At 31.6% G+C, this 24,920-nt stretch overlaps 1 protein-coding gene across 3 annotated transcripts in view; it reads left to right on the top strand.

The window, feature by feature from the left end:
- The window catches only part of LOC149419742 (monocarboxylate transporter 12-like), a 109,136-nt gene that overhangs the window by 22,711 nt on the left and 61,505 nt on the right, over positions 1-24,920 (top strand). For all 3 annotated transcript variants that reach the window (XM_089637247.1, XM_089637245.1, XM_089637246.1), the window contains exon 2: positions 14,850-15,625. In XM_089637247.1, the coding sequence (XP_089493373.1) occupies positions 15,410-15,625 (216 nt within the window). In that variant the 5' untranslated portion in view covers positions 14,850-15,409. The remainder of the gene's footprint in view (positions 1-14,849; positions 15,626-24,920) is intronic.

The following is a 24,920-nucleotide window of genomic DNA, read 5'->3' as shown; positions in this document are numbered from 1 at the left end:
GTTTTTTCCATATGAAATGATGACATCCCAATCTATTGTACACATTGGCTAAATCAATGATTGTACAGCAAAAAATCAGCAAAAAAATCCTCCGGTATTAGCACCCACGTCTTCTTAAACTGCGTTATGATATTTAATGAGTACGTATTTTAATTCGCTCGGTGATTGTCATAGTCTGTCATAATAAAAAGTATTTGGATCGTCCAATAATATTTTTATTAATCGATCGATCAACACCTGATTGTGTCAACTCGGATGATAAGTTATTCAGTGATATTTGAATACCAGATCCTACCGTACCAGCTCTATTAAGTGGTCTTTATCTAAGTAACCACATACCTTTGTGAAGTTACGAATCTCATTATCATAACAAATACTTTTATTTTTTTATGAATAGTCTTTGAGTACAGTTTGTAGAACTTTTTCGTGATATTTTTTCGGAGTTCGAATCAATAAAATATGTTTGTTAATTAAATAAGATGTTAATTACTATTACTGGGTATAAAAATCTCGAAGTAAAATTGTAATATTTGAAAGGTGGGATGGTTTCATTACAATTTAAAACTTCTATTTCTTCTATTTTGTGTTATTTTTTGCTATACACGCTCATAAGGGTCGTTTATCTCTTCCACAATTCTCATTTAGACATCTTTTCAACTTGAAATATACTTAACTTATCATATGCTGAAGCATTTACCCCTTACTTTTATTATAAAGTTCAGCTTACCCATATAAGCATTTAAGTTTATCTCGTATTTATAATATTTATATAATTAACATATATTTATATATATATATGTATAAATATACTTATTTTTTTGGCATTCCGATATTGTTTTACTTGAACCAGGTCTCATGTTACTTTGTTATTTATACATGAAATAACCTTACCTTACCTTATTGCTTACCCCTATAAGCATTTAAGTTTATCTCGTATTTATAATATTTATATATGCATATAAGTATACATATTTTTTTGATATTCTGATATTGTTATACTTGAACCAGGTCTCATGTTACTTTGTTATTTACACATGAAATAACACAGAACTGCGCATTATAATTGCAATGTTATTATAATTTAATTTTCTTTAATGATAAACTAATGTTTATAAGACAAGATTTTTATGCATAACACAAAGGATGACAAATTATTGTAAGCATTAATTACTCGCCTGAAATATCCACACAAATTGAAAATATCTCCCGAGTAAAAATAAACGACGGGAATTGAACCCGCACCTTCTGACGTCCGGTCAGTTCCTCTGGACCACTGAAGACGTCACTTATTCCCAACCCGCCAAATAATTCAACATGTACAAGTACTTCCATCGACAATTACTGCTTATTATTATGTTCCTTCTGTTTACAATCCTTTGCTGTTTTAGAGTTGCCCTTAGAGGTTCTTTATTACTTACGCAATTAAAATATCACATATTTATTTATTTATTTTGTAAGAAACAAACAGCTTTTATATAATATACTATGATAGATATAAATATACAAGTTAACTGAAGTCAAGCCACAGAAGTTTCTTATGTTAAAGTTCATTAGAAATGAAGTTTTAGTATCTTAAAATTAATTTGATGTTAAAGGAAAGGGAGAGGAAGAGGAAAATAGGAAGAGGATAGGAGATGCTGCCGATACATTCCACACTCTCATATTGATAATCGATCGTACGCATTACTTCATATCGATATTTCTTTAGGTTATTACCAAAAATGTCAATACTGTAAATTTTTTTATTATATTGTGCACATAAACGAGGAATTGGGGATTTTTTTCGAATATTTGTTCTACACGAGGGTAGATAAAATAAATCAGATTGTCGGGTTGATCTAGACGGAATATGAAGATTTATTAAATTGGTAAGTTCTGGTGAGTCCAGAACATTATTTAGGATTTTAAATAATAAGATTCGATCAAAAATTAGACGTCGTGTTTGGAGGGAGTTAAAATTATGAAAATTAATGGATTCGGTAAGTGTAAGTTTAGTTTATAATTTATGTGTTTAGAATTTTTTTTTAATTCTTTCTATTCTTTCGATATGGGCTTGGTATAAAGGAGTTTATGGTTTATTATGTTTATATTTTATTTAGTTTATGTCCTATAACATAAGTTATGTTATGTAAAAGGCGAACGACGTTATTGATACAAATAAATAAATGTGCAGAGTTGTAAAATTCTACCGATTTTTCATAAAATCGCAACAAAAAATGATGATAATGTGATTTAATTTTTTGGTAAACTGAAAGCACGCCAACTTAAAAAATGCCCAAATAAAAATTATATGTATTTTTTTGTTGTTTGTGGCGGTTGGCGCTCAATTGACTTTTAAACAAGTCTACAGTTTTATGCCGAGATTGATGACATGACTGATTTTGAAAACTCTGTGTAAAGCCCGGGCAACGCCGGGGACTTCAGCTAGTTATTATACCACTATACCTAATAATATTTGCCTTCGGTATTATTGATTCCTTCCCTTTCTCTGACGTAAATGTATTTTTTTATGAATTAAATCTATGATTTTTTATATATCTTTTGTATTTTTTGACCTCACTAGATAATTATTAAAAGAGAAAAATATGTCGTATAGTATTTAGATGCATTCAAATATATTCTTTCTATTTATTTATTTTATTTTGGGTAAATCAACAATACAATATGATTGGTTTATACATGTGCTATTTACTTAACTGAGAAACCAAATTTAGATTTCCACACTATACAAGATAGAATTATCCGGTCGGTGGCCGAGTTAACATCGCGTTTGGGTCCCACCCAGGCGTAGTGTGTTTAATTCCTCGGCTGGTCAAGTCATCCATCACAACACAAGCAACATCTTCAGCTTACTGTGGTGGTAGCAGGAGATTTTCAAATATTGTCATGTTATTCGTGACCCGGGAATGTTTGTCTTTCTTTAAAAAAAAAAAATCATGTTATAATTATAACTAGAGATACTTCACAATATATGTCATTACATTTCATACAGTTTGTTTTAGTTGGTGTGAAGTGAATACATTTTTAATAGACGTCTACATCAGAGAGAATTTTATTATATGTCGAATACAGTCTCTTAAGACAAGAATTTTGGTATGAATTAGTTTTACATTGTTTTCATTGATCGTGTGTGTTTTCTTTTATGTTATTTTTGTAGATTATCATTTACATTAACATCAAACCAGTACCAACTACTACTTTGCTTTGATGCATGGTGCTGTCCACCCCTTTTGTTGTTTTCCACCTTAACAATAATTTTTCGTGGACTACTTTCGATGGTGTTTTCACAAATGCGGTCACTTCAAATGTACAAATCACAAAAACAGCAACAATGAACCGAAGATATGAAACCGAAAATAACTTTACAGCGAAATAACAAACAACATTGCATTTATATTTCTCTGTTAGAAACCTGCACACACACGTTTTAAGTATATGCATAAAGGTAATCCCATTTCTAAAATTACGAAAAAAATTAACAATTCAAAATTCTTTGACGTAAAAGTATATTATTTTATCACTTAAATAATGTGGTTTAATATTGACCATTGGGAATGATGGCTTCACTTCCATGTGGATTTGTGGAATTCTAAGGTCAAAACATTTTTTTATACGCTAAATAATCATATTATATAAAAGGTTTTCTTCTTTTGTTTATTATGTTTATTAGCTTTTTACTGACTAACACCAACGTTGAACTTTTCCTTTTATAGCAGCATTATTTTCTAATGTTATTGTTTCAATCAATCAATTCAAGTAATTGATTACTGGTCTGTCGGTGTAGATAGAAATACGATAACGCGTTTTGCCTTTACGTTGGTAAAAGCATGTTTTTACAATTATATATAATATAGATGTCTAATATATAAAAACACACGCATATTCGAATGCAAAGTTGTGTCAAAATTGCAAAGCAATCGGCGAAGAACTTTCGGAAATTTAAGATTTTGAACAAACGAACATTTTTATTTATATGAAAGATAGATAGATAAATAAATCACACTGCATTTTTCCCCTTTTTATACTACAAAAATATAATTGGAAAACTATATTTGATTTCTCAAAAAAGTTGACAACATCGACATCGGAATTTTGGGGAGGTTAATTAATTTTTTTGAAATGGAGATAAATATATATTGTAGGAGACAAATGTCTTGGCTGCGATATATACGAGAGTGGACCGGCATTAGAAGTGTGGATGAGCTATTCCGGGCAGCGCAAGACAAAGAGACATTTTCTAGAGTGATCGCCAACGTCGGGGGGACCTGATACGGCACATAAAGAAGAAGAAGAAATGGAGATAGTAATCGAAATTGTCTTGCTATCGGAGATTTTAAAATTTTGTCAGTGGCTGATTGGCATCGCGTCTAGGTCCCACCCAGGCACAGTGTGTTCAATTACTCGGCTGAATAAGTCGTCCATTACAACACAAGCAACCTTTTCCGCATACTCTGATGGTAGTAGGAGATTTTCAAATATTGTCAGGTTATTCGTTACCTGGATTTATTTGTCTTTCTTTTGAAAAAAAATAAATTTCTCATCACAATATTTATTATCTTCAAGGAGATTTAACGAGTACATTAATTTTTTTATAGATTACGAACATTTTTAAATGAAGGAGATTTTAAGATTAACTTCTAAATAATCTGCGCATTCCATCTGCAATATTCTTACCCAATCTACCAATATTCCTACCCAATCTACCAATATTCCTACCCAATCTACCAATATTCCTACCCAATCTACCAATATTCCTACCCAATCTACCAATATTCCCACCCAATCTACCAATGTTGATACCCAATCTACCAATATTCCTATCCAATCTACCAATATTCCTACCCAATTTATCAATATTTCTTACCCAATCTACCAATAATCTCATCCAATCCAGGAATATTCGTACGAAATCCGAAAATGGAAACGAATTATTCACAACTACGAAGCTTCACCGCTCATCTTATTGTAAAGTTTTTATTTCATCTTTGTACACAACATTTATAAAATTTATATCGTAGAATTGTATGTTCGAATTATAGATACTGTCACCCAGCGGATATCTGATCGATCATTTTAAACAGCGCATTGTTAGCTTTTTTATAATGGATGACAAACGATCTGTGAAATAATTTTATTTATTGAGACCTCCCGCGAGATGTCACTTTAATTTATTTGTAAATCAATTAAATTATGGCTCCCTTTCAACGTAATGACAATGAACATCACACCATTTCCTTTTCCATAGAGCTCTCAGTATACACTCCTTTTGTATGTAAATACCACCTAAGACTCCCAACTGGTCTCAAACATCTGAAGCCAGTGAGACTATGGCATCTCCATTGGGGTATATTGTGAGGCCGAAGATAGTGAGGAGGGAGAAAGGAAGATGGGGGAGTAACTGGTTAATCAGATCTGGTTACCAAACACAGCTAAAGCCATTTCAAGCAACCTTTCGATTCTGAATAATTGTCTTCCTCAAGAACGATACTGAGAGTATCTTCCACTCTGGAATGTGCCTTATATAATTGAAATGATTAGATTGTAAAATAACAAAAATCAATAAAATAAAATTTTCTTGCGCACGCCGGGATTTGAACCCGCAACTTTTGATCTCTAGAGATCAAAAGAGAGACTTACCTCTCAAACACGAAAACCGTCTTTATCCTCACTAAGACATACTCTTATGTGTCATGTCTTGCAGGGACGTACCCGACTTCTCCTTATTCTTGCAAGTTACGCATTTTACGTTTCTCCATCCATCAGATTTAATTTTAATTAAAAACCGTCTATAAATTAAATGAAAGTTCGATCAGGTCGTATTAAATTTTATAAATTAATTCTTAAACCGAGAAATCATAATATTAACTTTCTAAGAACTATACTTTAATCATAAGGTATATGAATACATTCATCCAAGATGAAGAACCAATCTTCTTTCGGAGCTGTCGTCTGGAAAAATGATTTCAATGCTCCATCTTGCCCCGAAGAAAATGTATTTACCTCGGAAGTGTGCGTTTTCTACCTGAGCACCATGAAATTTGAAATGCCGTATAGCTTGCACACCGTATTTGAAAACAGATCATTTATTTAGAAAAGAAAATGTCATATTTTCCTTATCTCATCGTTTGGATTGGATGAATAGAATCTTTTGTACTATTTTATTTTCTTCATAAAAACTAGAAAAATATACCAAAATTACTGTGATATTCAACGTTATTTCGATGTAATGCTTTTGGTCGGGTACTCTTCAGTCGAATCGTCGAATAGCTCCATTTAAGGGCCGAAAAGAGTAGAACCTTGAACCAAATATGAATCATACACGTGCGTTCCTACTGTCTCTAGACGTGTACAAGTTCTTAATCATCGCTGTAGATATCAAGGGAGAATCATAAAGCAGAGAAAACAGCGGATAAAGATTTTGTTTGTGGCAAAAATGTGACGTTTTATTTTTTATATTTATTTTGTTTTTAAAGACAGAACAGTGAAACTTTGAACAGAGTTACTTTGTGGTGTTATCTTTTTATTGCTTATTAATATCTCTTGACCACTGAATTGTATGGAACAGATGGCAAGGATAGCACACTGAAAAAGAGCTAGGCCTCCTTTGCCTGCATCTTAGATGGTTTAAAAATGCTTTTGTGACGCCTTAAGACGAGACAATACCCTAAAATAAAGCCAGAATCTTAACGACGTAAGTAAGGCAGTCGTGCACGAAAATATGCGACGCACGGTCCTTGTGTATTGGGCAGACCTGCGGTTGAATTTGCCTTGTCAAATCTCTAAAATTAAATGTTAATCTTAACGACATAAGTGATGAAGTCGTGTAAAAACGGCATTTGAACTAGCAGACCTAGAAATTCAATCTTTCTGCGAGATTTATTTGAATTATTTCTGATAAACGTAGATATTAATAAAATCTCACATGTTTCTAGAAGGATCCCTCGGGAAATTATTAATTCATCGTCTAAAAAAATAAAATAAGATGCTTACCTCTAATTTTATAGTTGAAAAACGTTTTCTGAAATTTTAAAACCAGTTTACATAAAATACAGGGTTTTCCAATAAGAGGTGTTATTTTGATATTATGTAGCGCCGTCTTGTTGAAAGTAAACGTTATCCAGATCAATACCATCCAATTCCGGCCATAAAAAACATTAATTACCTCTCGATAGCGCAATTCATACACCGTAACTGTTGCTCCAGCCTCATTTTCGAAAAAGTAAGGTCCAATGACTCCGCCGGACCATAAACCGCACCAAACAGTCACACGTTAAGAATAGAGAGGCTTTTCAACAATAACTCTTGGGTTTTTCGAGCCCCAGATGCGACAATTTTGCTTGTTGACGAAGCCACCGAGGTGGAAATGGGCCTCATCACTCAAGATGATTTGCATTTGATTCACTCAAGTGAATTTTAATCACTTCAATGCATTGTTAAAGCGTGTATCGTTCCATTTTTATTAATGGCGTAGTTTCTACTTGTCAAATGTCTAAAAATTACACCTTCAAACGTAATATCTACCGAAATAGCGGGCTATTCAAAATAACAACTCTTATTGGAAAACTCTGTATTTTAATTGTAAGGTCGATTTTTTATTGATCCATCTAGAAACATTTGAGATTTTAGAAATATGTTTATCGAAAAAAATCAACATTTTAGCGTCGAGCAAACCTCCGTTATTACAGTCTCATGTCGCCTTAGCTTTTAGCCGAATATGTGGCTCGGCGCCCATTACATATACGGCGACGAATGAAGTCTAGTAAGCAAGTAAGTTGTGGTCGCTACCTATTAATTCTTACTGCTCCCGCCTTCAATCGCACTGCCTGCTTGCTAATACAGATTTAGATGCATGACGTATTTGTTTTTACCGTGACAAGCGATATTATAACAAGAATATGATGGTGACCATTTTTTTGGTTAGCAATTGAATTTTGTATCGTATGGAGGAAAGGCTGGGAGACTTTACTAAGTACTGCAGCAAAAAAACATTAATTAATTCCCATGTTTACGTCAACATTTGACAGTATGTGCTCATCAAGATAATGGCATTTTTTAATTTTGCGTTTTTGAAAGTGGGAAAGGATATTGTGTGATTCTGATTTTCCTCCGATTCGCATTTACTTTAGCTTTTAATATTAAAAAAGATTGTACGAAAGTAGATTTCTGGTCTTCATTGTGGTTATTGAGACACCAAAAAAATAAGAAGGCTTAAGATTTATGAACTGGTAGTACTTACATGATCTGTATTCTATTTACGTGTTTTATAATAAACCCTAAATATCTCTAACAATAATAAATAGGCAACTTCTCATTCGATTTTGTTCATTATTTTAATCCTTTTGGAATATTTATTTATTTAAATGGCCATTGGGCTTTTACATACATGGAAAAACTCTTCAAATCTTTTTTATGCATAACAATTACATAATAACAAATTGATACAGAAGGTTTATTGCATATCTGCGTATATTTAAAAGAAGCAATGTTCTTATAGTTAAATATGTCGACAAAGCAAGTTTCATTGCCAACACAAGAATTGTACATGAATTAGTGCTAGAAGCAACCACATTAAACGGAGCATGGAGACTAGTTTGTATTTATTGGGTATTTAATGACATGAAATACTTATATAACATTACACATTTTTCTTCGCTGTGACAATTCGGGTAGTTCAAATTAATAATGATAATCACACTTTGTAATACGAGCAGGTTTTGCTTAGCTCAAGATTTGTCAAGTCTTATATTAAAATATATATGGACGGAGAGATACGCGTAGAACATAGGTAGACAAAATATTAGAGGGGGTAAGAAGAATAGGAAGCTATAGTTAAATGAAACCCGGTCGGGTGTCTATAATATATTAAATTCAAATGATGATATGATGTCACACACCAAGTTTTTAGAATACGATGGTTTAAAAAATATTTTCTTTAAACCATTTTCTGTAACTTTGAAAGTGATGTAAATGTTGTTGACTTTTACATTTCAAACATACTATACATTTAACATATCCACATATTTCATTTTTGCATAATGCATCAGTTAATATATCCATAATAATATTATAATGACTTAATCCAAATAGCTTTTCCACATACTCCAATTTCATATGAACATTTATAAAAATAAAAATACGGTGCAGTATGCAATAAAAAATCCCACAAAGGCAGAGCCTGTGTATTACTTATGTTTCCAAATGTCTAATGGTCACCGTATAACTAATAATCAATACGTACAGATAATTAAATATTAATCTACATTCTTAATAGATCCAACGAAAAATCTGGTAGCTCAAAACTGACAACCATTTTGTGATAAAACTCCTAACAAGTTAATGGAAAAATTTATTAAATATTTACTCAACTAAAAACGTGCATTATAACTAATAATCAATACGTACGTAATATTAAATATTTATCTACATTCTTAATAGAGCTAACGAAAAATTTGGTAGCTCAAAACTGACAACCATTTTGTGATAAATCTCCTGACAAGTTAATGGAAAAACTTATTAAATATTTGCTCAACTAAAAACTTACTATGACTAATAATCAATACGTACGTAATATTAAATATTTATCTACATTCTTAATGGAGCTAAAGAAAAATCTAGTAGGTCAAAGATGACAACCATTTTGTGATAAAACTCCTGTCAAGTTAATGGAAAAACTTATTTAATATTTACTCGACTAAAAACGTGCATTATAACTATTAATCAATACGTACGGAATATTAAATATTAATCTACATTCTTAATAGAGCTAACGAAAAATCTGGTAGCTCAAAGCTGACAACTATTTTGTGATAAAACTCCTGTCAAGTTAATGGAAAAACTTATTTAATATTTACTCGACTAAAAACGTGCATTATAACTATTAATCAATACGTACGGAATATTAAATATTAATCTACATTCTTAATAGAGCTAACGAAAAATCTGGTAGCTCAAAGCTGACAACTATTTTGTGATAAAACTCCTGACAAAGTTAATCAAAAAACTTATTAAATATTTGTTCAACTAAAAACGTTCATTATAACTAATAATCAATACGTACGGAATATTAAATATTTATCTACATTCTTAATGGAGCTAAAGAAAAATCTAGTAGGTCAAAGATGACAACCATTTTGTGATAAAACTCCTGTCAAGTTAATGGAAAAACTTATTTAATATTTACTCGACTAAAAACGTGCATTATAACTATTAATCAATACGTACGGAATATTAAATATTAATATACATTCTTAATGGAGCTAACGAAAAATCTGGTAGCTCAAAGCTGACAACCATTTTGTGATAAAACTCCTGACAAAGTTAATCAAAAAACTTATTAAATATTTGCTCAACTAAAAACGTTCATTATAACTAATAATCAATACGTACGGAATATTAAATATTTATCTACATTCTTAATGGAGCTAAAGAAAAATCTAGTAGGTCAAAGATGACAACCATTTTGTGATAAAACTCCTGTCAAGTTAATGGAAAAACTTATTTAATATTTACTCGACTAAAAACGTGCATTATAACTATTAATCAATACGTACGGAATATTAAATATTAATCTACATTCTTAATAGAGCTAACGAAAAATCTGGTAGCTCAAAGCTGACAACTATTTTGTGATAAAACTCCTGACAAAGTTAATCAAAAAACTTATTAAATATTTGTTCAACTAAAAACGTTCATTATAACTAATAATCAATACGTACGGAATATTAAATATTTATCTACATTCTTAATGGAGCTAAAGAAAAATCTAGTAGGTCAAAGATGACAACCATTTTGTGATAAAACTCCTGTCAAGTTAATGGAAAAACTTATTTAATATTTACTCGACTAAAAACGTGCATTATAACTATTAATCAATACGTACGGAATATTAAATATTAATCTACATTCTTAATAGAGCTAACGAAAAATCTGGTAGCTCAAAACTGACAACCATTTTGTGATAAAACTCCTGACAAGTTAATGAACTTATTAAATATTTGCTCATCTAAAAACGTTCAGCGTCAATTTCAGCCTTGTACAAAACTATTAAAGAATGCTTTAAAAAACATTCATGATATAACAAAATGACTCTGGCTTCTTCTGTAATCTGGTTTGGAGGATCATTATAAATTAGGTCATAAAACAAGATATTACATACGTTCCTCTTTACTGTTTTACTAATTATAAACGGAAAGCATATACAAAGTAACATTAAACGGGTATTTCACCACCATCTTGATAAGTACCTACTGTCGATATTGGAAAACGTATTATTTTCATTTTCGATTTACGGTAACGATTTATTTATTTATAAAATTCAAGTTTAGTGTTCGGTACTCGAACCTGTGAATAGAATCCATTTACACCGTGTTCCTCGCTTTGTCATGTTAATACCGCGTAAGAGTCCCAACTGCTCCCAACAGTCTGTACTTAGTGAGACTATGGCATCCCCGATTGTGCTATGTTGAGTGGACGAAGGTAGGGAGAGAGGAAGAAGATGGGAAAGAGGAAGATGGAGCAGTACCTGGTTATTCAGATTTGGTCACCAAACACGGCTAAAACCATTTCAAGCAACGTTTCAATACTGAACGGTGGTCTTACACCAGGGTGGTACTGAGAGTATCTTCCACTCTGGAAGGTGCCGCAATTATACTATATATTATTTTAAATAAATTAATTGCGAAATTAGACAAATTAATCGAATAAAATTTACTTGCATACGTCAGGATTTAATACCTGCAACCGAATCATTTTGTCGATAAAACTATCAAAACAAGAATCAATATTTTGCAATTAAAACCGTATTGAATTAATCTTACTGTGTTTTGCAAATTGAACCAATAAAATTTTTACGAGCACAACGATGAGTAAATGCATGAAGTAGCTAAAACTCTCTAACAGCGAGCCCTGGAATTATGAAATTTACACTTCATTTTCTGACCGCAATTTGTATGTCAGCGTAAAAATTTTTAATTATTAATTAATAACTTCATATTCATCGTGGAATTTTTAGCTTCGTAATATGCGCAGAGCTGTAAAAATTGGTTTTATTTTAATAGTTTTCAATCAAAACTAGATAATTGTACTTCTTCAACAGAGATAATGACATTAAATAATGATGTGTTTGTTCGAAGTTTTTCCATTATGTTTTTGTTGTTTTTCTGTCGATCAGAATCAGCCCGTGTAAGCACACTTGAGTTGTAGTATACGACAAAAACATTCGGACAGACAGCATTCGCTTCTGTGTGCGCTTTATCAAAGCGAAAAACATTTCTAGACGTTGTAATCCTTGACAGTCGGGGGGACAAACATGGAAACCCTAAACCTCTTCATTTCAGATTCGGAGATCAGAAATAGAAAACATACTGACACCAAATACAGACTGAAGCAGAAACCAATTAACCGAACTAAAAACAGAACAAAATAAATTAATAATTATTTTTTCAAAAATTATAATCTAAATATAATTAAATTTTAATGTGTTAATGAAATCCTCAGCACGGGAGATCCCAGTAAGGATTTAATTATCTCTAAAAAATGGAAGATTGTAAAACATTTACTTGATTATAGTTGGTCGATTACTTAAACAAACTACCTTTTATCCATTCCACATTTTTAGATTTTGATTGACCTTCCACACTAGCAACCAAATTATTTAAAAAGTATAACAAATTATTATAAGCATTAATTACTAGCCTGAAATATCCGTACAAATTGAAAATATCTCCAAAAAAAAATTCCGCCGACGGGAATCGAACCCGCATTTTCTGATGTTCGGTCAGGTGCCCTGGACCACTGAGCTACGTCGGCTTATTCCCATCCCGCCAAATAATTCAATATATACATGTACTTCAATTGACAATTACTGCTTCTTATATTTTTTCACCTGTAAACGACCAAATTTATTTTTGTAGGATAGGCTTTGTTAGTGCTGAATTTCCCACTAGATGGCGTTGAGATATATTATATCTACATTTGTTAGTGAAATATTTTGACTTGTCAACTATTATTATATTTTAATGATGAACAAATTTTTATAAGACAAGGTTTTTATCCTTTTTGCTCTGCATACAAATTTCCTCTAATAACATTTGTTTATCATTAAAAAAATATGTTTTGTATACATATTTAAAAAGTGTTACGAAATCCAAGGTTCAAGCGAATATTAAAGATATAAATTGCAAAATAAATGTAAAATTGCTACGCCATCTTAAAATACAAAATATTTGTCTATCAAACCCATGTTTAATTTTCAATCTTATTTTCGCTAAATATTAACTAACAATTTTTACTGGAATAACTTTTAACTTGTGAAGGTTATACCCAATAATGTGACATATCATTAAAGAAGTAGATAATATTAATAAATTTAAACGAAACATGAAACAGAACAATACACAGAAAAATAAAAAGGTAACGGTCTCATGTGTGAAAAATTAGTTGAGGATAATATTGTTGTTGCTGAATTTGAAATATGAGATCGAATAAAATGGCATAAAATGATTGTGTTCCAATGGCCGAGGTGTTAGAGGCGTTGTCCCGGAAAGACAGAGATCCTGGTTTCGATTCAAAGTTGTTACCTTTTTTTTATTTTACTTGTTGTGTTTATTTTTTGTTTAGATTCATTAGTATCTCTTTGATAATATAAAAATATACTTTTTTTTAATTTTACTAGCTATCTCTGAAGTACCTATTATGTGTAATTTAAAACATGAAAATCGACGGAATAATTCATTTGGGTTAGTTTGGTAAAACTGTAAATCCAATTTTTTGCTATTTATAGTTCTGATTTTCGATTAAACTTTGAGTTTTTTATAGTTTTATAAGGTTTTGATGGAGGTTTTTTTAATGAGTTAACTTCTAATAAAACACTATTACAATATCTTGTATTTATAAAAATTGAGAATGGCTCTAATCAAAAAAGAAATAAAGTAATTTTACGGCCATTAAAACTCTCCGTCCTTTTTCACGCGTTTTTTGCAATCATATTTCCTTCCAAAAAATGTAATGAAATTATATTCATTAAGAAAACTTTTCCCATCTGTTTTTAACAGATAACAAACGATAAATTTACTTAGAACAGATTTCACAAATTAATTTCAAAATGTATTTGTTGAACTTTTTACTTGAAGATTTATGCGAACCTTTAAATATTCAATTTCAAATCTTAATTCAAAATTAAATATATTTTCTGTTACATATTCATTATTTGTTTGTGGGAGAGAAAACGACCACCGTCAATGTTTTAATTGTAACACGTTATTGTGTACCGATAAACGCAATTGTGCATGTGATGTCTTCCTTTTGCGGGAAAGAGACAACGTTTTAGAGCGCATATAATCCATGTAAAAACGCACTCTACCTAAAAAAATTTAAAATGCTTAGCTATTAACTGACGGCCTCCGTGGTCAAGGGGAAAGGCTCTCGACGAGCAATTAGAAGGTGGCGTGCGCAAGTAAATTTTCTTCGTTGAATTCGTGTTATTTTACAATTCCTTTAAAAAAATAATACTACATAGTATACTTGCGGAATATTACAGAGTGAAAGATACTCTCAGTATCGCCCTGATGTAATACCACAATTCAGAATTGAAATGGCTTATGGCCTATAGCCGTTTTTGGAGACCATATCTGAATAGCCAGGTACTCCCCAAATTTCTCTTAGCTATCTCCTTCCCCTTCCCACTACTTTTAGCCTTACAACATACTGTCTCACTGGCTCCAAACGGTTAGGAGCAGTTGGGACTTTTGTGCGGTATTCACATAAAAAAAAAATTTTAAATTACACCAACAATAATACGTATACATTCATATTTTTATACTAATGATTTTTAACTCTTTTTTTAAATAAAGTTACTTTAGAGCTAATTACAAAGGCGTTTAATAAATAAATCATGTGAATGAAAACTACGATGCTGAACTTCGATAGTGCTTGTGAAATGAACAACAATAAAATTAGTTGAATCGTTTGAGTGCACCAATCAGGAGAATCATGATCATGGAACTAAGCAACATGGAACCAGATGCAACTTGATTCACGACTCACGAAGTCCATAGTAAGAAAACGAAAAATAGAAGAGATGAACTTTCAAGATAAGATGAAGCCACTTTGTAGTGAAGTGATAGTGGCAGAGTAATAAACTGTACTGTGGTTACAGAAGCGCAAAAAAACACGAGTACAACAAGTCAAAACAAATACTCAGATGAATTGCAAAATATATGATTACTCCGAGTTAACGCAAAAACACTCATACTTCCATTAGAGACGAATTCAATACGCTATGTAAACCACTTAAATACAATACTTCAACACATAAGTTAGAATCAAATGGTTTGTCAGAATTGAAATGTTTGAAGCGAAAATGCTAATTGAGCAAGGTTTTTAAAATTTGTTCCAAATTGATCAATTGGTCATGGATTCTCCGTTGTCTCTGCATATGGATCGTCACTCCTTCAAGAGACCTTCGATAGGCCGGGCTGAGGACTCGGGTCTGGCCACTAGTGGTGATGCTCACTCTTGTGAACTGGACTATCAGGACTTGGAGTACCAGGAGCTCAACTTTCCAGGATTTGTCCAGACGGAGTCTCCAGCTATCAAGGGGAACGAGTTCTTTCACCAGCAGCCAAAGGTCACGCATAATTTCTTACTATAAACCATATTTCATCAAATTTAATTTTGTATATAGAGTCATCTGCAACATTATCCATTTTAATATCCTTATAAAATTTCCAACCTAAGTATTATTCCCTTTTCATCTTAGCATCCCTCATCCATCATTCTTGATTCAAATTATGACTTTCATCAAATTAAAACAAACATTTAAGGCCTTTCTTAATTAAGGTGTTTTAAATTTTATACAACAGATAAACAATCATTAGTGTATGGTAAATGGTCGTTTATCACTCGTATAAATTTTCAAACACGTTTATTAGAAAAAAGTGTTGATCAACAAATTGATGGCTTTCCATGTTGATAATGTGCAATGCATCTGAAAAATTGCACAGTGTTTTATTTATTTTACGTCGATGTTTTAAAGAAATGAATTACGAATTAAGAATTAACTTATTGAAGTTCATAATTTTTTGTAATATTAGTTGAAAATATTAGTAACAACGCTCAATCAAAATATGAAAATGCAAAAAAGACACAGTTAATAAAAAAAATAACGGTTGCAATGATTGGGACTCGAACCAAGATCTTCTGGTCTTTTCTTACCGAGAGCAACATGAGCTACCGAGACATTATTAAATTCTGTAGCTTTTATCGATCTCGTATTTCAATAAAAAATTCTAACAATATCCAAAATTATTTTCCATATTTTTTTATAGGCGGCCATTTTTGGAATTATCTCTTATCGGAACAAATAATACTATTTTTTTATAAAAACATAGTTTTCATAAATGATTTATATTGACATGTAATCTAACTTGTAACAAAGCAAAAAAGCTTTTGTGTTCAAACCACTGGCAAAACCACGAGGAAGCATTGGCTTAAAAAACCTATTTTTAAAGTCGGACCGGCGCAGTCATAGTAATAATCACTGGACAAATAATACCTAGAAGTATTACAGAACTCTGATATATTTAATACATGTAATTTTCTTCTTTTGTTGATTGTATTAAAGGGATCGTCTTTAGTTGTAAATTATTTACTGTAATGGTACAAGAGTGAAATGTCTAGGACACCATGAGAGTTCAGCTATTTAAGAGCGGTCGGTCAAGTGGCCGCCCGCCCAGCGTTCCGAAAGCACTCATTAGCATTCGGCTATCTCCGTAACGGACTAGTGCCATCTTCCTAATTGCCCGAATACTACAATACACAAAGCATTTCGACTTCTAGAAATTAGTTTGCCAATGAATATGAGAATTAAGATATTTGAAAAACATTAATTTTCACCCGAAGTGAGGGAAATTTTACCTATTCCAGAGGTGTTTTTTTGATATTTAAAATTTTTTATTTAATTTATTCAAGGGAATTTAATCTCAATTCCAACACACTAGAGTCCAAGGCTGCCCAACCTTATTAGCAGTTGGGCAAAATTGACGATTTTGAATCACTGGCGGGCCACTGAATACCTCACGGTTCCTATTTCCATGGGGGGGGGGTTGTTAGAGAATTTCTATGAAAGATAATTCATTCTCGTCCTGAGTAGCCTAAATAGCGATAAATCGCCGTCGTTGGCAACACTGGTAACCGCGCGCAAGCTACATTGTTTGTTTTACCGCGGGCCCGCGACACTTTTTCAAATTGGCGGATTGGCGGGTTTTTTGAAAATGTTTCACGCGGGCCACTTATAATTCGTTCGCGGGCCACATTGTGGCCCGCGGGCCTGGGGTTGGGCAGCCTTGCACTAGACGTTACATTTCTATCAGTTTATTTCTTCAGTGGTTATAATGCTTGCATCTAGTCGCTGGTGATACGAAGGAGAGGGTGTGATTCATTTTCATTTTAGGCGTTTTCAGCCCCTTTTTTGTTGTACCTCGAGATTTTTTTAATTAACATTTTAACCCGGGCGTTTCGCTTAGCAGTAATTCAGCGCTGTGTGCATTTCGCGAAACGCAAAATAACTGAACAACGTTGACAAAGAATAAAATTGCGCATTTATTTTTCTATTATATTTTACAATTTTAATATTTTTTTCATAATATCACGAAAGTATGTAACTTTGCAGCTCTGGTCAGATCTTCGATTCCGGGTTTAGAGGTCGAGAGTTCGGTACCCACAAAAATTAAGAGCCTCGTTCTTTTGATTTTATCAACTCAAATACATCCTTATCTGATCGGGAAGCTCATGAATTTGAATTCCAAAGAAACTGAAAAGATAATAAAAAGGGATATTTCATTATAGAGTTAATAAGAGCAAGTCATGGGTCAAAAAGATATTCAACAAGCAACTACAAATACAAAATTTGGGCAACAAAGCTATCTATACTAGCTATGACACTAAACTCTCAAAGCTAGCTATGACACTAAATTCTACAACAAAATCCCACACTCGTTCATAACTCACAACAACATTTTAACATTTAAATCTTAAATCAAAAGCTGGATAAAAAACATTGGGGGATCAGAAATAAATAATATACTAAATCTGAAACTCACTGAACAAAAAAACACCATATTTTAGATTTATAATTATTTCATAAAAAGCACTCTTTATATTTTTATATAAGTACTTTCCATTTTCCAGACTAATATATTTTAGTAATACAAAAAATAAACCCGCATCACGGGAGAATCACATAAGACGTACACGACATACAGTGCTATTCCACACGCTAAATTATAAAACAAATGCAGCATCTAATTCGACAATTAACCGAACTCTTCATACTCTAAATAATATTTGTCTTAACTCTAACATTGACATTTTTTCGGATTAACTGCCCAAATTCAAACGTGGCATCATGTCAATAATTTAAACTATTCAATGCGCATACATTCAGACACACACACAAACAATCACACATACATTACACACGTCACACACACATATCTATAAACTACACAAGTCACCTGGTAATTAAAGAATAAACATACCACTTAACAGACATTACAAGGAAACATATCATAGGTAAACTACATGAAGTATCTTATTCCTGTATATTGTTTCATCTCTGTAAATCATGTACTGTTTGTTTCTATACTATAAAATTAAATTAAAATATCAATTTGTTACAAAAAAAGAAGAAAATAAAACACTTATTATTATTATTATAGTTTACATTTTCTCCTCGCTCCATTTTAACGTAATTTATGAATGTAAAGAACTTGGATGTACCACATCTGAAATTCGATCTTAAAATTAAAAATGAAAAAAATAAAAACATTTGTGTCGCCATAAAAACTATTGTGAGAGCCTAAATAAAAGAAATTTACAAAGCAAGCACCTCTTTGAAATCATAATAAAAGTTTTGCTTGTGGTTGTCCTTTCAAAACCTTTCAAATCTTGAAAACAATAACAGTAATGTAGGCATTCCGAACGAGACCATCAATCCATTCGCAATGGAAGTAATAACAAAATATTACGTTGACTTTGTTTTTATGGGGTAAATGGTTGTTTTTATCATGAAAGATATTGTGGGAGGTTAACAAGGATAAGCAATAAAATTTGATCTAGTTATTTATATGATTATCTGGGCTTTTACTAGTTTTTCTAAGTTTTAAATTATTTTGCCAAGAGAGACATAAAGAAAAAAGATGTAACGGTTGTTTAACAACGTGAATTGTCAAATAAAATCGAGTGAAACAAGTAACTATTATTTTAGATGCCTTCCTTATAGAGAAAAAAGGCCATTGAGTATTGAATTTTGTTCCATTATTGACGGTAGAACTTAAGCTGTATGTCCAGCAGTTCCGAGTTCATAATCCTTTAGTCATAAATTTGAAGATTTTCTTCGATTTAAAAATTCTCTTCATTACAAAATTATTTAGTTTTAAATGTTCTTTAAACTTGAAAATTCTCTACATTTGAAGATTCTAATTCTCTGAATTTGAAAATTCTCTAATTTTATGGATTCTCTAAATTTTTGGATCTCTATAATTGTTTGAAGGATTGTCTATATTTGTGGATTCTTTAAATTTGAGGTTTCTCTAAATACAAAGATTCTTTAAATTTGTGGATTTTCTAAATATGAAGATTCTCTAAATTTAAAGATTCTCTAAATTTGTGGATTCATTAAATTTGAAGATTCTCTTAATTTAAAGATTATCGAAATTTGCAGATTCTATATTTGAAGATTTTATAAATTTGAATGATCTCTATGAAGATTCTCTAAATTTGAAAATTCCCTTAATTTACACATTCCCTATCCTACAACCTATCGAGCGACTACTTTTCAAAAACGAAACACTCCTAAAAACATACTACTAGTTTTAAGATGTAAATAGCGAGGTACCTACTTAAAACCTTCGATTCTACTTTTTCACCCAGGGTTGCATCAAATTCAAAAAAACTTATAAATAGTATATATTTTTAAGCCTTTCAAAAGGGAGTGGAGGATATTAGAATTCCGACAAATTGTAATATCCTTGTATTTGAAAAGGGTGTTTTTTTCAGATCTTTTGGTAGTAGACTTTAACCATATTATTTTTAACTTTTCCTTTCAAACCATCGACAAATTAAAATTCTTTCATTTTTAATCGTTGCGAACTAGCTCTACTCGCTGAATTAACTTTTTTTTTTCATTATTATTACTAGCACTCGAATGCCGGAGTATTCTTAGGGAGGTTTTTCGTTCTGGTTTAATTGAAGTTAGTATTTGTTCGAAAGCTTTTCACCCGTTTCAACTAGAGAAATATTTTTTGTTTGTTGGCTAAACAATTTGTTATATTTAAAAATTCTTACAGTACAAAAAAACAACAGTTTTTCATTTTCTGGGCAACATTCTGTAAACTATCACATGTCATACGATTTACCGGCAAATTATTAAAAAATTTATTCAATTTGTCTCGTTTTGTTTTGAAAATTTTGCAGTATTCAGTAAAATGTTTAACATGATTTTTAATTGTAGCTTACAAATTTCTGCAATGGAATCTTACAGAACAAATCAGTTACGTTGAGGCATGAAATACTTATATTACTACTAATTTCTTCATATTTCTCGTAATTATAGTACAAGAATCTTTCAACAAAAAAATATCAAACGAAATTTCATAATATCCCCTTAATTACCGTTGAATCACAATTCACTTAGCTTAACCAATTCAAAACCCATTTCCCAACTGATTTTCACTTCGAATCTGAGATTCTCCAAACAAAATAATCGCCTCGGCTTTTGTTTAGTACACTTTAAAAATGGAATACCCACATTCAAATATTGAGATAAATTTACTTAGGAAGTACCTACCCCGGTTTCGTTACAATACGTTATTGGATCTCTCAGTTTTCTTTGTGTAATTTTGTGGAAAAAAACTCTGTAGCATCTTTATTACACTATTACTCCCACATAGGTAGGTACCGAAAGGAGCAGATTTAGATGAACATTAAGTGGGAGTGGAGGATTGAAAAAAGGACGAGACTGGATTGTTTCAATGCGGATAAAGTATAGGGACAATGGTTTCGATACAAATAATATCGAGTTTCTCGAGAGCGAAAAACAAGGCATTTATTTAGTTAAGTCGATGTTGGCTTTATTGTTATTTTGTTTCTTAAGTATCTTGGCTGGATAATTAACGGCGTCTTTTTAAATGAAGGCTTAATTAAATTGAACAAATAATTTGTTTTGATGTAACATGTAAGTGCGTACCTGTTATTGTTAATTTACTAAACCAGCTCTCAATTTCATAAGAAAACATTTATCAGTTTATTCTCATCCTAAAACTGTAGTGTATGGTTTAAACATTCTCTGAAAAATGATTGTATGAATACATAAAAAAACCATAATATTTAATAGAAAACAATCATTTTGTGGTTTTCACGTTTTAAATCTAAAGTGTGTGGTTTAAACATTCTCTGAAAAATAATCATACAAAAAAACCCTAATATTTAATAGAAAGCAATCACTTTTTGGGATTCTCATTTTAAATCTAAAGTGTGTGTTTTAAACATTCTCCGAAAATTAATTACATGTTTACATAAAAAAAAATATTTCATTTCAGTTATCTGACAGTATTAATGAAATTAATTACATGAATTCATAGTTTTAACTCTACTAATTTTGGTATAAATTACTATTTTAGTTACCGACCAGTTATGATTTGAACTTGTCAGCTATCATTTAAGATACAAGTTTAAAGCATAAGGTTGAAGCTAAATCTGGTCCGTCTCTTAAATAGTCATAATTTTTGCTGTGGTAACAATGTCATTGTATTTATTTACTAAATACACGGTGTCCGGATACTCGTTATACAATCGAGAAACTGGTGAATCGATTTTTTTTTGTTATCCATGTGATGTAGATTCACCAGTTTCTGGACACCGTGTACATACCAAAACTAAATTTTCATTTTTATTCAGTGCCATGTTTTTCACAATCATAAAAACAAAATCACTTATTATGCAAAACAAGGCATTTCCCCCTTTATTTAGTCCGAGTTAAACTTCTTGTGAACTTTTAATATAAAAAGGGGCGATTCGCGAATATTTCTAAGGAGATATCATCTTGTTAACTTTCTTGAAAAACGTTTGCAGTAAATATTTCACCAAAAATTCAACTTCACACTTGCGAATTTATAAGTAACTGTCGTATATAAAATTCACGATTATGTAAATTCACACAAAAACTAAATATTTTATGAACATTCCTTTTCTTGACAAATGGTTATTACTTAAGTTTAGAATTCTCCTAGAAAAGATTCGCATTTGTCCGAAAATTTATTTCATATGTTGCGACAGGATTAATTTTTCTTACAAAAAACCTTCTTTAATTTTCACTATTTAATTTGTACTTAGATCACATCTTTTAACAAATAAATTCATGAAATTGAACACGTACCTACTTAGTAGTGTATAAGAAAAGGTATTTCTTGCAATTTTAGTATATTTTAGCCGATCGAACATGCATCTATTCAAGTTTTTACATAAAAACAATGTCGATTGAAATTTTGTAATACTTTATTTAACACATTTTCTAGTGGAATTCATGAAGTTCGACAGTTTTCGTATAGGCAAAATAACACCTTTTTTTTTTCCGACTTTATGTCCGGGTTAAATCTTCCCCACAGGAAAAACTAAACCCTTCCACACACTTTTCCACAGATCTAGTCAATCCACATTATGCAAGTGCATTTATAAGCGTAATAAATACAAAATAATAATAGAACAACACGTCAAATCACCAGAGATCAAATGGGAAAATAATTCACTGACTCCAGATATTTTCATATCAGAGGTTTTGGCCCGGTAGAACTTCTAATTGGACCTATAAATCCTACTGATCCCTCAATATAAATATTTTTAAATTCTTTCGTAATCCTGTATGTATTTAAAATGACTGATTTTTGCATTTTTACGTATAAATTCATTGACAGATCTAATACGCCTAAATTTTAAATGAGAAAGCCAGGTATAATGCCACTAGCCGAAATAACAAATGGTAATATTTTTTTAGTCTGAGAATGCCAAATTCTTTTAATCTCTTTTCCTAAATCTGTGTATTTTCTTCTTTTTTTTCAGAAACAGATTTTTTAATATTACAAATTCTGTTGCACATATAATTTTTAATTTATCTATTTGAATTTCACTTTTGTTGCACTTCCCAATATCCGATGAAGCTGAAACTCAGCAGATAGACTCGATATCAATGACAATGCTTTCTATCAATCACATCTATCAATTACAGCAGTTAATAAACGAAATAAATGTCGGTCCTACCAAATCGCGATTTACCGCAGATTTTAGCGCGATCGACTTAAGTCTCTGGGGAGGAAGGTTTAATCCTCAGTCAACATTTCATAACTTTTTTACAGGTTGATTTTTTTAAAGATCTAATTTGGTAACAAAATGAATTTCAAAAGTTTGAATATTTATAATTTTTCAACGCGAACAATAAATACAAATATTCATCTCACAAAATGAACTCTCTCGAAGATTTGATGAATACGTGCTTTGCATACTAGTGTCGCTTTTGTATAACTAATTATCGGCAAACACGTTACAGCGTATTATATTATACGAACGTCACTCAAAAACTCTGTTTTTACATCCATCAACATCAACACTCTATTTACAATATTAATTATCCATTATGAATACAAACACACGAACCCAAATACAGAAGATATTTAAAATCAACTTAGCATTCAACAAAAAACAAGGTGGGTAATCTACCTCATTTTATTACTCGTGTCTATACAGATTCTAAAAAAGGCATTGGAAAACATTGACACTTGACACGGTAGTGTTTTAGACGATCGCTTTCAAAAGTTGAATCAATTTAAATCAAACAAAACTCAGACAGTTATGGTCTAATTTACTTTTAAAAACTTACAAAATGGCATCATGGACAAAGAAAAAAACACGACTTTTCACATCGTATGACAATTCTGAACATCGATCTAGATCTCATTGTTGTTGTTTTTATTTACCACAAACAGCAAGAATTCGATGTTCGTAAAATCTATTCTCCCAATCTTTTATATTAGCGAAAAGGATTTAAAAATACTGCTCTTTTACGTGGAAAAAAATATTTTCTTTTCCGACGCGGTGTTTTCATGTTGAGTATATAATCAAAAAACTAAAATTCTGGAAAATTGTCCCGTGGCGCCGTTTTTTCTGCAAGGTACAAAATCGACATCCCATTGTGTTTCTCTGTGGAAGAAAGAATGATTTAAAAAAAATTCTCCACAAAGTTCTGGGAAGGAAAAAAGTATGGGGTAGGTAGAAATCTGGCAGTCAGGGCAATGGGTCGAGAGAGTCTGGCTGGACAGTTCAAAAGGTTTCCCTCAACTAGTCTCACTCGATCTGGCCCGCCACTCGGTTGATGGATGGACGCATCCATCAAGACCAGAACAAACCTCACCCCATGAACCCGCGCACCCCTGCTACGTCACCAAACGTAGTGAACCACTCAGGGCGACCTATGACAGAGGTGTTTTTTATCCAATGAATGGTTACCGGGACGGCGGTGCACATACCGGCCTTTCAAATTGAAAGACATCAAAATTATTTCTGTGACATAAAGACTATGCATTCCGGTAGGTAAAATTATTGAATCTTTTCACTGGCCATAAATTACCGACCAGATTAATTAATAATATTAATATTTGATAGCATTTTCAATTTAAGTAAATTTGATTAATTTGTGTTAGATTATGTTACCCTTGTTCAAATAACGGTTGATTTTACGATGTTCTTTATAACCAAATGTATCTGGATAGCTTTGCGCAGGTGTACCGAGCTTAAGGCGGTGCCATACGTAGTAATTCAAAATCATGTGTTTTTGGTTTGAAAATTTGGTCGCCTAGAAATATTTCAGATGCTTT

This window comes from Hesperophylax consimilis, chromosome 11, assembly GCF_061612785.1.
Source record: "Hesperophylax consimilis isolate HC1 chromosome 11, BYU_Hcon_1.0, whole genome shotgun sequence".
Lineage (NCBI taxonomy): Eukaryota > Metazoa > Arthropoda > Insecta > Trichoptera > Limnephilidae > Hesperophylax > Hesperophylax consimilis.
Note: the sequence above shows the minus strand (reverse complement) of the source record. Positions and strands in the feature narration are given on the sequence as shown.